At 40.9% G+C, this 14,940-nt stretch overlaps 1 protein-coding gene across 12 annotated transcripts in view; it reads left to right on the forward strand.

Annotated features, from left to right (window-relative positions):
• Positions 1-14,940, forward strand: part of BPTF (bromodomain PHD finger transcription factor) — a 52,868-nt gene that overhangs the window by 36,103 nt on the left and 1,825 nt on the right. For 7 of the 12 annotated variants that reach the window (XM_061455295.1, XM_061455292.1, XM_061455298.1 and 4 more), the window contains 12 exons: positions 184-332; positions 670-793; positions 1,172-1,395; positions 2,027-2,249; positions 2,504-3,390; positions 4,097-4,179; positions 5,683-5,908; positions 6,316-6,662; positions 9,817-9,990; positions 10,841-11,033; positions 11,991-12,075; positions 13,848-14,034. In XM_061455295.1, coding sequence (XP_061311279.1) covers positions 184-332; positions 670-793; positions 1,172-1,395; positions 2,027-2,249; positions 2,504-3,390; positions 4,097-4,179; positions 5,683-5,908; positions 6,316-6,662; positions 9,817-9,990; positions 10,841-11,033; positions 11,991-12,075; positions 13,848-14,034 — 2,902 coding nt within the window. The remainder of the gene's footprint in view (positions 1-183; positions 333-669; positions 794-1,171; positions 1,396-2,026; positions 2,250-2,503; positions 3,391-4,096; positions 4,180-5,682; positions 5,909-6,315; positions 6,663-9,816; positions 9,991-10,840; positions 11,034-11,990; positions 12,076-13,847; positions 14,035-14,940) is intronic. The other 5 variants (XM_061455293.1, XM_061455301.1, XM_061455303.1 and 2 more) reach the window with 4 other exon arrangements.

A 14,940-nucleotide genomic window follows, 5' to 3' on the forward strand; every position in this document is an offset into this window, starting at 1 on the left:
CTGTCAACAGAGTATAATGCTGCTGCTTTTTACAATATGACAAAGGCTCTCCCAGGAAATGTTGAAAGGCTCAAAGGTATTCTAGAAACCTGGAGACCAATTTCTAAATGCCATCCTGGAGCTGCATTTACTTCTTTTGCTGCAATCACATCATTAATGAACTCTCCGTTTTTCTTTAATTAGGTGTTGTTCAAGTTCAGCAAAAGGTATTGGGTATCATTCCATCAACTACAGGTGCAAGTCAAACATTTACTTCATTCCAGCCAAGGACAGCAACTGTAACCATTAGGCCAAATACCACAGGGACCTTAGGAACAACAAGCACTTCACAAGTAAGATGTTTTTCTGATGATGTAATGCAAAAAAAAATATAGAGCATGTATTTTAAATTGTTTGCAGATATTGAAAGTTCTGTCTTGTTACTTTTCAATGTTTTTGGCTCATCTCAGCAATTCTCTATTCCAGGGAGGTACAATTCTCACCAATTAGAAAAACTAATAGTTTAGAGCTTGGTAAGGTTAATGGTATGGGTATAGATGACAAAATGTTGGATCTGCTTGCATGTTGTCATTTCTTACTGTATTAAAACAATCAAAGAAACAAAATCACCACCAGACCGGAGGACACATCCCAGTGGCTTGTCTCACATGTGCATTTTGGTGCACGCAGGTAGTGCAAGGGACACCCCTACGCCCTGGTATGACAGTGATACGGACACCACTGCAGCAGTCAACACTTGGGAAGACCATCATTCGAACACCTGTGGTGGTGCAACAAGGTATCCTTCCAGCCAGTAGGTTCACTTTAATATTTAAATTTCCAGTGTGAAATCCATGGTTTGTCTCTTCGTGCTTTCTGTGTCGTATGGCCCAATACAAACATCCCTCATTTTGATGCTTTTAAGTCCATCAGTCCATTCATTAAAAAAAAAGCCAAAAAAGATTAGAATAATTGTTCATTAAGTGCATGGATTAAATTAAAATAGAAAACATTTTGCAGACATTTTTCAGTCAACCACACAGACAAATGGTTTGTAAAGAACATCTGTGTGCTAACTGCGGTGCTTGCTTCGCATGTCTGATAATTGCGCGTTACTGTGATTGGAGGTTTGGAATGCCTGATGGTTACAATATTGGAAGCGTGTTTCTTATCCCAAATCGTTCCCTTACAGGTCAGACACAGCAAGTGGTGACTCAGATAATCAGGGGTCAGCCTGTCTCAACAGCAGTTTCTAGCACCAGCACAGCTTCTTCCAGTGCTGGCCAGAAAACAATCACAAGTTCTGGAACACCACCTCAACAAACACAGTCACAAACCACACCACAGCCCACTCGCCCTCAGCAGGGACAAGTGAAGCTTACTATGGCCCAGCTCACACAGCTAACACAAGGACAGGTAAAATGTTTTACAGCCTCTAGGCATGGAAATGTGCTAATACTTACCAAGCCTTTGGGTTTCAGCAGTGTGGTGTATCCACTCGTAACTGTATGGTTTGGCCTTAGGATGGACTGATAGCGTATTTACAGCCTGAAAGGAGCTTAAATATTTAAAGTTTTAAATATTCCTTCCTGTTGTTTTCCCCAGTAATGTAACTGCATCAGGGAAGTTTAGCAGTATGGAAAAAAGTCTTTTTCATTAATAGCAGTAAGGGGTGTAATTATTTTGTATGGCCTTCAGAACGTAATGCTTGTTGCTTGTCTGTTTGACTTTGTGTGAAGATTTAGTTTTCATTCATGTTATCCACAGTCTCAGGGGAAAAATCACAGTATCTGGAACTGGAAGAGGAAAAGGTTCTTGCAGCTTCTGTTCAGATCCTGAAGATCTGTTGGCAAAAATAAGCTTAGAATCAAGCATAGGGGAAAAACAGACTCCTGGGAGTTACAGATCTGATGCTTGGTTAGGAATTGTTTTCAGTGCATTGGTAGAAGTACTGAATTCTGAAACTCAAACCCTAATTCTTCTGATTTTCAGCAAAAATCTGTCTAAGAATTAATCACTAACACATCAATCTTAACTCTTCTTTTAGGGTGGCAGTCAAGGATTAACTGTGGTAATTCAGGGACAAGGTCAAACTACTGGTCAATTACAGTTAATCCCTCAGGGTGTGACTGTAATACCTGGTCCAGGACAACAGCTTATGCAAGCAGCTATGCCAAATGGTACAATTCAGAGATTTCTTTTCACCCCACTACCAGCAGCTGCTACTACAGCTAGCACAACTACAACAACAGTTTCTACTTCAACCTCAGGTAACCATTGTTCTATTCCACAATAGAAAAAGCCTCAGTATTGCTTGCATGGGAGTTTTTTATGCAGTTGGAGATGGTCTGTTAGTACAGTAAATTGGTTGGAAATGTGTTATAATCCTGGAAATGTGTTATAATCCTAGAAATCTGTTGAATTTCTGCAGAGAGCTTTATGGTAGTTCTGAAAGGTTCAAATTAGTAAGGCTCATAGATGTGTCATTTGAAATTAATGGAATGTGTGGTTTTATCCATCACAGCTACAGGGGAGCAGAAGCAAGCTCCACAGGCACAGCCAACATCGGCGCCGCCACCAGCTCAGCCACAGCCTCAGAGTCAGCAGCAAGCCCAGCCTCAAGTGCAAAATCAGAGTACTCAGCCTGTGCTGCCGGCCCAGCCGCAAGCAGCTCAGCCAGCACTTCAGCCTGAAGCCCAGCCTCAGCCTGAAGCTCAGACTCCAGCATCCGCTGACTCTCCAGTCACACCTGAAGCACAGTCATCTAAATCTCCTGCTCAGTCTCCAGCACAGACCCAGGCTCAAGGGCAGTCTCCAGTGCAAGTCCAGAGTCAGCCGCAGACTGCAGTCCTTCCACAAGGCCAGTCCCAAGTCCAGCCTCAGCAACCAGCTCAGGTGCAGACTACAACCCAACAACAGATTCAGATGCAGCCCCATGCTCCCATACAAATTCAAGCGCAGCTGCAGCAATCACAACCTCAGGTTCAGACTTCAGTCTCAACCCTTGCAACTACTCAAAGTTTAAATCAGGTTCCTGTGCAATCCCCAGCTCGTCCTCAGCTGCAACTTCAGCAGCCTCCAACAAAACTTATTACAGTGCCTCAGCTTCAGCAACAAGTCCAAGTTCTCTCTCAGCTTCAGTCACATGTTGTGGCTCAGATACAAGCCCAACAAGGCAGTGTGCCCCAGCAGATCAAGCTTCAGTTACCTATTCAGATCCAACAAACTAGCCCAGTGCAGGCTCACCAGATTCAGAATGTGGTAACAGTTCAAGCAGCTAGTGTTCAGGAGCAGCTGCAGAGAGTTCAGCAGCTCAGGGAGCAGCAACAGAAGAAAAAGCAGCAACAGATAGAATTTAAACGTGAGCACACCCTTCAGGCTTCTAATCAGAGTGACATTATCCAGAAACAGGTAAAGTTAACAGAAGGAAATTAAAACTTAATGAATGAAAACCAATCTCATTTTAAATGCCTGTTCTTGTTAACCATGTTAATACATTTGATAGGCAGTTAATTTGATTCTGTCAAAGTTGGTGCATAATTGCTTTTGGCAACTTAATTAAATATTCTAGCTTAATTCAGCACATCAATTCAGTTATACCATGTTTGCAGTCTTCTGGCACCTGGATTCAACCTACCACTAGCTGCTGGGACAATCTATTCTCAGTTCAGGAAAGAAAGGGTGTAGAGAGGAGAACTGATGTTCAGAACACATGTACAAAACTCTCATTGCCTGCTGTAGAAAACTGAGGTTTCAAAGAGGTATCTGAAATGTAATGCTGTTGGATGGCTGCAGGGCTTTAAAAATATACATATGTAATAGGTTCTTACCATTTTTTAAATGAAACAACCAGTCACTGAAGGAATACTGTCAATTTACATTTAGTCCCTACGTTTAAACTTGACATAAACAGAATACCCAACTCAGGGGGGGGAGGTGGTGTTAGCTTTCAATTTAATTTTCAAGTACTGACTTTCAACAAGCGCTACCCCCCTGATAAAATCAGTTTTCTTTTGTCACTTACTGAACCTCAGAAATGTCCTGCTTCTCCCAGTGATGACATGAAATACTGGCTAAAGCTTTGATGTTTTGTTTTGGGTTCTCGATCATCCTACAGGTGGTTATGAAACAGAATGCTGTCATAGAGCACTTGAAACAGAAGAAGACACTGACTCCAGCTGAGAGGGAGGAAAACCAGAGGTGAATGTGCGCTTTAGACGTGACAGTTTTACATTTATAATGTCTTTAAATGGTGGCATAATGAGACACTGGCTTGTAAAACCCAGCTTAAAGGAAGTTTGCTATTTTAAAATCAGTTAAAGTAACACTCAGAAGTAACTTTCATAACAGTGTTCTTTAAGTAATTGAATCCTATATATTCTCAATTTTAATTATGTGTTTTTAAGTGTATTCCATGTGTTTGGAGCTGGCCACCGGTTTTAAATTCAAGATAAAAACCATCCTTAAAGGAGCACAGAGTGGAGAATTAGTGGTTCTGATGCAAAAAAAAGGAGCCTGATTTTTGTTTGTCCGTTATCATAGCCGTGTATTTCCATTCTTGTCCACTCTACAGAAGGAATGTAGGAGGTGGAAGACAGTGCTATTGGACAAACACTTGAAGCTGCTGAACACAAATTTGGAGTGTGTGGGGTTATTTTGACTCCTTTTCACTCATGCAGTTGCTTCAATTAGATAATCACAAGTGTGTGTGTTGTCAGACAGCAGGAAAAATAAGTGTTTTCTATAACATTTTGATCATCAAATCGGAGTACAAGCTCAGCTGATTACAGCAGTAACACTAGGTGCTACTTGCTAGTGTATTGCATATGTCACCAAAATACAAATGTGTATCAAAAGACAGTATGTCTGAGTCCAAGTGCGGTGTTGAAGCAGCTACTTGTCCCAGCCATTGCTGGTTTGTTGTTTGCTTTCAGCTCATTTGTCAATGGGAGTTCTTTCCCATGGTCACTCTGGCAACAAGAAGCATTTAGTTTTCTAGTGGGTTTGACATAGAACAGGAACAGAAAAGGAAATTCAGAAGAACTAAAATGCATTCATTGTCTAATTGAAACGTAAAATACATGAAAATTGCAGAATAAGTGAGCAGGAAAAGAGATTTGTATCTGAGTGTACAACAAACACCTGAAAAATAAATGCTGAGTTGTCATTAGTGAAGAAACTGGAACTGGTTTATAGCGATTTCTATAAAATTAAATGTATTTGTCAGCCCTTATGCCCAAACACAAAAGCTCAGTGATATGTAGTGGTCGCTGGAGCATAGAAATGTATGTTTCAGAAGTTAATAGGCTTCTGACTTGCTTTCATCCTCCATTGGAATAAACAAATCCAGCTCTTTCAAACACGCTTGTGGAAACTGAACTGAATGAAAATATCTCTCATCATACTAAAGCTTCAGCTTTGTTAGGAGTTTTATAGGGAAAGGGAAGGAATGATCAGTACACAGATCAGTTAAATGAAAATAGGACTGGCCCTCTTGAGCCTAACTAGGGACTTGATCCCTCCCAGTGGTGTTCTAGTAACTAAATGTGAGTGGGAGTAATGTATGTTACTAAATTCACCTTGCACGTCTTGAGAAATGTCATGATTTAACTTGCAGGCTGGAGAATTTCATGTTTCTGCATTCTCAACTGGGGACAAATGGGCAGCTCAGCACAATGTCCTTGTTCTCTCTTTCTTCCCCAGGATGATTGTGTGCAACCAAGTGATGAAATATATTCTGGATAAGATAGACAAAGAAGAAAAACAGGCAGCTAAGAAACGAAAGCGAGAAGAGAGTGTGGAACAGAAGCGTAGTAAACAGAACGCTTCTAAGCTCTCAGCTCTGCTTTTCAAGCATAAAGAACAGCTGAAAGCTGAAATATTGAAGAAAAGAGCACTTCTGGACAAAGAACTGCAAATTGAAGTGCAGGTAAGGGCTGTTATTCTCAAAGGTTGTAAGCTGGGGAGAATGTTGCTGTGTTTTATCTCTGCTCAGTGAGAGTTTAAGGGAACACGGAAAGAAGGATGTGGCTGTAGATGCACAGGTCTCTGTGAAACTGGTACATGTCCTTTTCTATGCTTCTTGATTTTCACCTGGACTGGAATTACCTTGTTTCCTGAAAGAGCTTCTGATAAATTGCAGCCAGTGTGTCATACTAGGCCAGGAGTGTCATCCCTTACTGTTCTGTGAGTTGTAGGTGAAGCACATTAAAAATCTGTGTATTTAAGTGCCGTTAGTTATTTTCTTTTGGTGAACATGGGGATTTATGTCTAGATTTTGATGCTGTCCTGGAATAATCATATGAAGTGCCTCCCTCTCTATTTAATACACTTCAGGAGGAGCTAAAGAGAGACTTATCTAAAATTAAGAGAGAAAAGGAAAGAGCCCAAGCAGCTGCTGCTGCTGCAGCCGCCGCCGCTGCTGCAGCCGCTGCCGCCGCCGCGGCACCACCGCCACCACCACTGCCACCACCGCCACCGCACCACCACGCAGCCAGCGTCACCTCCTCCTCCTCCACCACAGTCCCAATGCCAGTATCCTCCCAGAAGAGAAAGCGAGAGGAGGAGAGAGATTCATCAGTGTCCAAGTCCAAGAAAAAGAAAATGATTTCTACTACCTCAAAGGAAACAAAGAAGGACACGAAGCTTTACTGCATCTGCAAAACGCCTTATGACGAGTCTAAGTGAGTAGTAATCACCACAGCCTTTTACTCTGAATTCTTAGCTGTAGGTTTAGTGTTTAGCTGTTAGTGCAAGGTAGTTCTAGAATTGGAGATAGAGTATCAGGTGTTATTGCAGAGATCACTAAGGTATAAAGAATCAAGTCTCTGTTTCCACTAGCAGTTACAAAGCTATTAACATACTTGATTGATACTCTCAATGTATGTGATTTATATTTCCACTTGTTTGCATGTTTCCATTGTATGACCTTTCTGTCTCACATGCACATACTCTTTTCTTTTTTCCTCCGCTCTGTTCTTCTTTCTTTTGCCGTTTTGCCTCTGCCTCAGAAGCAAGTGACAGTTTGGTTTGAGCAGTTTCTCATGGACAAGTAGCTGATGTTCTTTAGAAGTACCTTTGGTGCCGCCTTTTAATAAATGACCTTTTTGTGAGTCAGTAGCCAGTAAAGGGGGTTCCGAGTTACTGCAGTTCACTTTGGACAATGTTTCAGGAAGAAACAGTTTCCATGTGTTGTAATTTACATCCCAAAGTTGATTAAAAAAGCAAATATGTAGCATTTGACAAAGTGAAAACTGCAGCTCCGAGTGTTTTAATTCTGACTGTGAAAGAGGAATAAAGCTTATGCTACGTAGAAAATCAGTGAAGACAGTCAGTGGTGGAGTGGAAGACTCGGTGGATTGCTTTAGGTGGAAGTGACTAACATCAGTAGTTAACTTCTGTTAGCTGTGTAGAGGTGCATGTAAGTCAAATTTGACTTCAGACCAATCCCAAGTGAGTATGTATCTGCTTAACAAGTGGTGATAGCAAAAAGTATTAACTGGTGCCATTTGGTGGTGGTTTAAGTGCTGATAACCATAGAAGTGGAGTAGTGCTTTCACTCCAGTAATGGTTCTTTATTCCAAAATTAGGGCCAGGACTAGAGGATCTCTTGAGGTTCCTTCTAGCCTTTTTTGGGTGTTAATTTATTGTTTTTAAGGAGGTTGAGGTCTTTGGTGGTTTTTTTTTTACCTGGATTGCTCAGTAGGCCTGAGCATTACCCCAGTGTGGGATACTGGACTGCTCCCTTTGCTACCACTCCTATAGAAACAGCAGAGTTTGATGCCCATGTTGTTAATTCACTGTTATTTAAGTGAAAGAACTGTCACAAACATAAGATGAGATGAGCAAATTTTGGGAGCAAAAAGGGTTTGATTGGCAGTTCTGTTGACTCTAGTGGGCATTTGAGTAAGCTGATGACATGTGGTCATAGAGTGAATTTTGGTAGCATGAATAGAAAACTGTGCTTAAATGCACAGACTAAAACTTGAAGAAAATGGGATGTTAATAACTTAGTAGCATCCTCAGCAATGTGATTGAGTTCTGCTGCTTGCTTTTTGTGAATTCCAGGTTTTTATGTTCTTACGAATGATGAGTGTGCTGTTGAGCTCCATTGGCCTTTCACTGTTTGGAAGGGGAATAGTCAAGTTCTAACACAGTTTTCTGGTAGACTTTTTTAAATCTTATTTTTATATATATGTATATACACACATATATAGGCATCTTCTTTGTGCTGGTGTCTCTTTTCTACTTCTGAAAAGAGAAATGTGCTGATTTGTGGTATTTTATGAATACCCTCCGGATTTTTTAGGGTGTAATAAATCCTCAGAAGCCGCTCTGTGCTGTGGTGTGGGAGATGTGCAGTAACACGTGTTTTGTTCTCATTTGCGATACTCCAGGGTTATAGGGATTTGCTCAGGTGGTTTTTAAGGATGGTCAGTTAGATTAGATTCTTACTAATCTGACTTAGACTCTAACTAATGCATTAGAATCTAAGTTAAAGCATAATGTGACAGCTGTCACACATTCTAGTGGCAGGGTTTAGCATCTACACCTGAACATAAATGTGCTTCCACGTCACTGGGAGCAAACAGACACTGTCCCTTTTGGGAAGAGGAGGCAGGGTGAATCACTGTTGGTGGCTGTCAGAAGGAGCTGTATCTGTCCGTTCTTTATGGAAGGTTGGGTTCTGTGATTGTTTTTCTTTTCTTTTAAGGATTTGTCTGAGTGAAAATTAAGAGAAAAGGCAGGATCTGAGTATCTGGGGTGTATGCGGAAGGCCAAGAAATTAAAGGTGCTTGGTTTGTGGGGTATGTGCTAGCTACAGTCCTGTTGCTAGGACACAGTGTTGGTTGGTGGTGCTTGCAGAGTGATGGACTAGGACAGCAGTAATTCCTACAGCAGCACATGGCAGGTGGTCAGGAAGATGAAGGTTCTGAGTCAGCTTGCTTTTGCTTAGGCAGAGAGAATGGATGTGTAACTTCGCCCATCTGGTTGGTTGTCACTAGTCACAGGTGTGTTTTGAGCTCTCCATACACAAAATGACAAACATCCTTGCATAATATTTTACAGTTTTGTCACATCATTCTGTGCAAGGTCCCATTCACATGATTGTGTCCCTGGTTCCCTTCACTTCGTGTCATACCACATCTGGTTCCGTCACATAGCTGTGTCTGAGAGTAGTAGGCATTATTCTCTGAAGAGTGGTCCCCATTCCAATTTGTGGCAGTTGTGAGCAGTTTAAGATCTGTTTTTCAGCAAGTTCCCCATCCCCAAAAACGAATTCAATTGTGCCCATATCCTGACCCCATTTTCTTTCATATCATGTTATACCAATATGTATCCTACACATGGCTGGTATGCATGTTCTTTGTAGCGTACTTGTAACTCCTAGTTGGTGTTTGCGCTTTGCTTTTGTTTTTTAAATTAACTGAGAGCTACATTTTCAAATCTTAAGGAAACGCTGCAGTGGCTTTTGAGCTGCGGTTTTGAAAATGTCAATCTTTTCCTTTGGCCTTGTCTTTTTGTGCCTTTTACAGTTTTCCACACGCAGATTGGAGACAGACCTTTTTAGCCCAGTTTTGCTCAAAAATCTGGTTACAAATTGCTGTGCGTTTAAAAGAACTGTCAGTTTAAAATTGACCCATGCGACCTTACTGACAGTGTAGCTGCAGCCTGAGATGTTAGTCTGTAAGGATAGAATGCTAGGAAGCAGGGAAATCTGTGACAATTGAAGAAAGTAGGCCAGCAAAGACAGTGCATCAGAGGGAAATGCAGGGAAAAGTGCCATGCCATTTGAAATGACAATTACATTGTCATTTTCATTGTGAATACTTTTAGGTTCTATATTGGCTGTGATCTTTGTACTAACTGGTATCATGGAGAATGTGTTGGCATCACAGAAAAGGAGGCTAAGAAAATGGATGTGTACATCTGTAATGATTGTAAACGGGCACAAGAGGGCAGCAGTGAGGAATTGTACTGTATCTGCAGAACACCTTATGATGAGTCACAGTGAGTTCTGATAAGAACCTCTTATTTAATGTTTAGGTAGCAAACTGTGGTTACCTGTTCTTTGCAAAGAAAAAACACAGAAGTTATTCTGCATATGTTGTATCCGTTTGTAATACAAATTGCTTTTCAGTAACTGTCTTCCTCTCCAGAATGTTTGTGTACAGTAAATGTCGAGGGAAAGGGAAGTGTTCAGGGTGGTCACAATGTGTTGGGTTTTAAATAAGTGCTTTAAATGGGGGTTGATCTGGTTTTTCTTTATTTCTTTAACAAGGGATGGTTAGAAAGATTAAAAGACAAATGTATTTGGTGGATTTTGTTGTGCTTTAATCTGATCTGGATGAAAGCATCATTTTCGTATGGGGGTATGTGGTTGGTATCCTTTATTGTAAGGCTCTGTGGCACAGAATACTCCTTCTGTGTGCAGCTACAAGACTGAAGCTTCCATATGCAAAATGTTTGTACAGAGTGAAACGAGCCCTTGCTATAGTCCAGTTTGTTCAAAGCCTATCTTGAATCGGTTTGGATAGTGGTTGGGTGAGAGTTCTGGCATTACCCTGTTCCTTCCAGCTCCAAAGCAGAGGAATGACTTTTGATGTCTTGATTGCTCGAAAGTGCCTAGCATAAAATGTAGGAACTGATTTTGACGTGGTCCGTGCTTTAGCCTGTTTGTAAATACAAGAGCGGTTCGAATAGCGTAATGAGGATTTGTCTGTCTGATAGATCATTTTACACTCTTGTGTTTAATCGTGCCAAGTATCTTGCTTGTGAGCAGGGATTGCAGGTTTATGTATTTAAATGTAACCTTTAAATTCAGCGGATCAAGTCACTAACATCGGTTTTGATCTCGCAGATTTTACATTGGCTGCGACCGATGTCAGAACTGGTATCACGGGCGCTGTGTTGGCATCTTACAAAGTGAGGCAGATCTCATTGATGAATATGTGTGTCCTCAATGTCAGTCCACAGAAGATGCCATGACTGTCCTCAGTCCACTAACCGATAAAGATTATGAAGGTTTAAGAAGAGTACTGCGTTCCTTACAGGTGAGAATGCGGACTGCAGCAAAGAGGAATGCTTTGGGGTACAGGACAGCTCTGTGAGCCTTGGAGTCAGTTTGGGTTTCTCGTAGCTTTGAGACTTTATAAAAAGGGATGTTTTTTGTGAGAAACGTCCCTGTGTCAGCTGCAAACTTGATGGGCATTATTGTGCTGGGGAATATTTACAACAGCTTACATAGCACTGCTCCTGAGTTAATGAAACTGAGCTGTCTCTTCAGTGGAAGGCTCTTAGAGGAAGTGGGTTTACTTAGGATACCAAAAGAGGCAGAGTGGAAGCCCAGCTGCGCAGGATGTAGAAGATGCAGTGTTCAGTTCTCACATTCGTTTTCTATGATTTCTAATCTACACATCTGTGCTTTAATCTCTGAGGTATCAGATTGCAGTGGTGTGTTCTCATGGAAAGTAAATGATGGCATCCTGATAGTAAGAATTACATCAATTACAACATTTCTCATTTATCTGTCACCCCCACATATGCCTTTTCTGCTGTAACTATGAAGAATTTTGGTAAAAGAGTCGTGTGGTAACAGCAATCCTCAGTGTTTTACATTACCTTGTATTTTGCAAATATTCATGAAAACAAAGCAATTTTAGAGCACTTGGAAGTGACAGCAGTGGCTGATTCCTAGGCGTGAAGCGCCAGGCACACTCGGTAAATTCAGTACCCACTTTTCTGTGCAGCCAGGCCAGCACAGTGTCCTGTTCTGTCTGAATTTCACACTGTTTCCTGTTCTGAAGACCAACTACTCCCATTGACATTGAGCTTTAAGACTTTACTCAGTCATCAGATGAGCACTAGCTAGCTTTTCATATAATGCTGCACTAGTTCCTTAAATCCAACTCTAGATCCCAACAGATAAAGGTATAATGAAAATATTTAGCTACTAAATAGTGCTCATTTAACTTAATATTTTACACAGTTGTATTTTGTTTTGCTGACAGGCTCACAAGATGGCATGGCCATTCCTAGAACCAGTAGATCCCAATGATGCACCAGATTATTATGGTGTTATTAAAGAACCAATGGGTAAGTGTTTCTGAGTGAGTGGACGGTGGGGTTTGAATAGCAAATGAGTAACCTGCTGACCAGTTCCAGCCAAGGATCTTACAGACATGTTTTGCAGAATAACAGACAGTTCTTGCACATGAAACAATGTGATTTATCACTGATTTATTTAGAAGTTCATGAGGGTTGATATCTGTATCTAGGCTGACTCCTTAACCCTAAATACTGCCAGTCTAACGTAATAACATGTGAAATTGAGGGGCGCAGTAGGATTGAATTCTTGGGTTTAAATTACTTTATTTCAAGAAGACAATTTTGCTGTGGTTTTCTTTGCTTGGGGTTCTTCTGTCTTTGTGCATTGGTTCCTCCTATAATTTGCGGAGAATTTGCTCTGGAGTTTGAGGAAGACGTGATGCAAATACAGTTAAGTGATGGAGTTTAAAACTATCTTCATCTAACTTGATAGTATGTTAAATTTCATATTGTATGTAATTTGTCTTTAAGGCTGTATGAACAAGAATTGATTCAGATTATGTGTATTTGGGGGAAAGTAGAAGAGGAGATGATGCAGCTTTACAGTGTTTAACTCTGATCTTACCAGGCCTTACCAGTTAGCTAGGAATAAGCTAGATAAACACTTAAATGTGAAACCTCTTGGGAATATCTACCTCCTGCCAGAAATGGTGTTGCTAAATATTATTCCTTTACACTTACAGAACCAATACCTTCACGTATGTCTGAATGAGAGCTGTATCATTTGAGCTTTCCCACCTACTCCTTACTGAGCCTAGAAATAGGAAAGTTAAATTTAGTATCCTGGCAAAGTCAGAGTGTGTTGACTGAAAAGAATGTTTTGCTTAGAAATTGTGTCCTTCTCTCTTCCAAAGTTTTGGGTTGGGCTGTTATGAAAATGCTGACCAGCTCCTATTGCATCATTTATAAGGAAAGTTCAAATAATAATGTAATGAAGCATATGATGTTTGAATGAAGTAAACAAAAGTGCATTGAGTCCTTTCTGGCTTAACCAGAGGGAAAATAGACTTGTAAGTATGCAAGTAAATATCTGTAAAATACACTTGGTGGTCCAGGCCCATCTACATTTGTTTTCGCGCATTATGGCATTACTGGCATTTCAAAATAAGCACTTTAAGGGCATTTTCCAAGGGCAGGTCATTGTTTTTCCAGCTAAAAGTGCCACTATACATTTAGACAGCTATATTTATAACTGGCAGATCTTGTTCCTCTCCCTCATTTGCATTAAAATAGGACAATTACTGCTTACTTCACCGTTCTGGTCCTGCTAATGTGTCTGGTTAGTAAGAATGAGAGCACTAGCGTTTTGTATTTGAATCTCCTTCATCTGGGACATGATAATGTGCATATGCCCTTGAAAATTGATAATTCATTCAAAACAAGTCATGATCAGAAGGTTTAGAGAGCTCTTACATGCGCAGATACGCCTCTTGGTCTCAGTGAGGGCTGTCAGTGAAGTACAAGTAACTGAATCCAGATTGCCTGACCTTTCCCCCCCTCCTCCATTAATTTCTTCAGAAATAGCAAGAAGACGCCAGTTTTCCAAGGTCATTTTGATACTTGCATTTCAATTCAGCTGCACTTAACGTACTCATGTGTAAGTTTATCCTGAAGGAGACCTCATAGTGTCACCACGTCACAAGCAGCATTCCTGGAAAAGCAGCTAACCCCGCTAGGTTTTGTTTCGCCCACGCTTGACGATGTAAACGTGTGTTGAGAATGACAGTGTGCCATTTTAACCATCTGTGCTTTCTTCCAAGACCTTGCCACCATGGAGGAGAGGATCCTGAAGCGTTACTACAAGAAAGTCACGGAGTTTGTGGCAGACATGACCAAAATTTTTGATAACTGTCGTTACTACAATCCAAGTGACTCCCCTTTTTACCAATGTGCAGAAGTTCTCGAATCATTCTTTGTACAGAAACTAAAAGGATTTAAGGCAAGCAGGTAAGCTGACGTGTTCCTATTCACAAATGTCCAGTTGTCCCGTGCAATCTCCTCAGTGCTTTTATAAGCTTACCTTGCATTCATGCAGGGATTTGCATCTCCACACACAGAAAACTGAATGGGGATAATTTCTGCTCAGGACCAGTCCTGAGTTGTGATAATGTTCTGCTGTGCAGTAAATAGTTTTCATTGCTAAAAAGAGACAATCCTTCCATGAAATTTATAATCCAATGAAAGAAATTAAAATACTTTAGTTTTTACTACTTCTCTCACCTTTTAATGACTTGCTTGAAATGGATGGAAGAAGTAAGGTTTAAAGTAGGATATGGAAACCAAAGCACAGTTCAAAATTGCTATTTAAAATTAAACTTCCTTTTTTTAACATTTTTCTATGGAAGGATGGATGTAGATTTTTCCCTAACATAGACATGCCTGGAAAAGAACATGCAACTCCACTACACGCTTTCCCGTTGCTTGCATGTTCTGTCTAGTGGCACGTACATGGGAGTTGTACAGCACTAGTCAAATTCTAATGTGGTATTTACTACAGCTGTTCCTAAACCCGGCTTACTCCAAACACTAACGGAATCCGCAGATTTCCCCTGGATCACTGCTGTATTCCAACACAAGGCAGCTGTGACTGAGTCACAAATGTTGGATGCCTTTCAGCATTACTTGGAAACTGTATATGTGGTAGTTAACTTTGTCCATCTAGCTGTAGCAGTCAAAACCACGGCAGAGTGCTAGTCTAAGGTACTAATACAGGATTACATCCGTCTGTAATTCACGAAGTTGAAAGCTTCACTTCTACACCCCTTGTTGTGAAGCTGTCTGGTTTGCTCTGCACAATGAAGGCAGGGTTGGTTAAGAAGCAATGAGTTCAAATCTGTCACTCCACCATTGTTC

Source organism: Pezoporus flaviventris, unplaced genomic scaffold (genome assembly GCF_033815535.1).
Source record: "Pezoporus flaviventris isolate CSIRO_AGI_PZ_B2104156 unplaced genomic scaffold, CSIRO_AGI_Pfla_v1 ptg000020l, whole genome shotgun sequence".
NCBI lineage: Eukaryota > Metazoa > Chordata > Aves > Psittaciformes > Psittacidae > Pezoporus > Pezoporus flaviventris.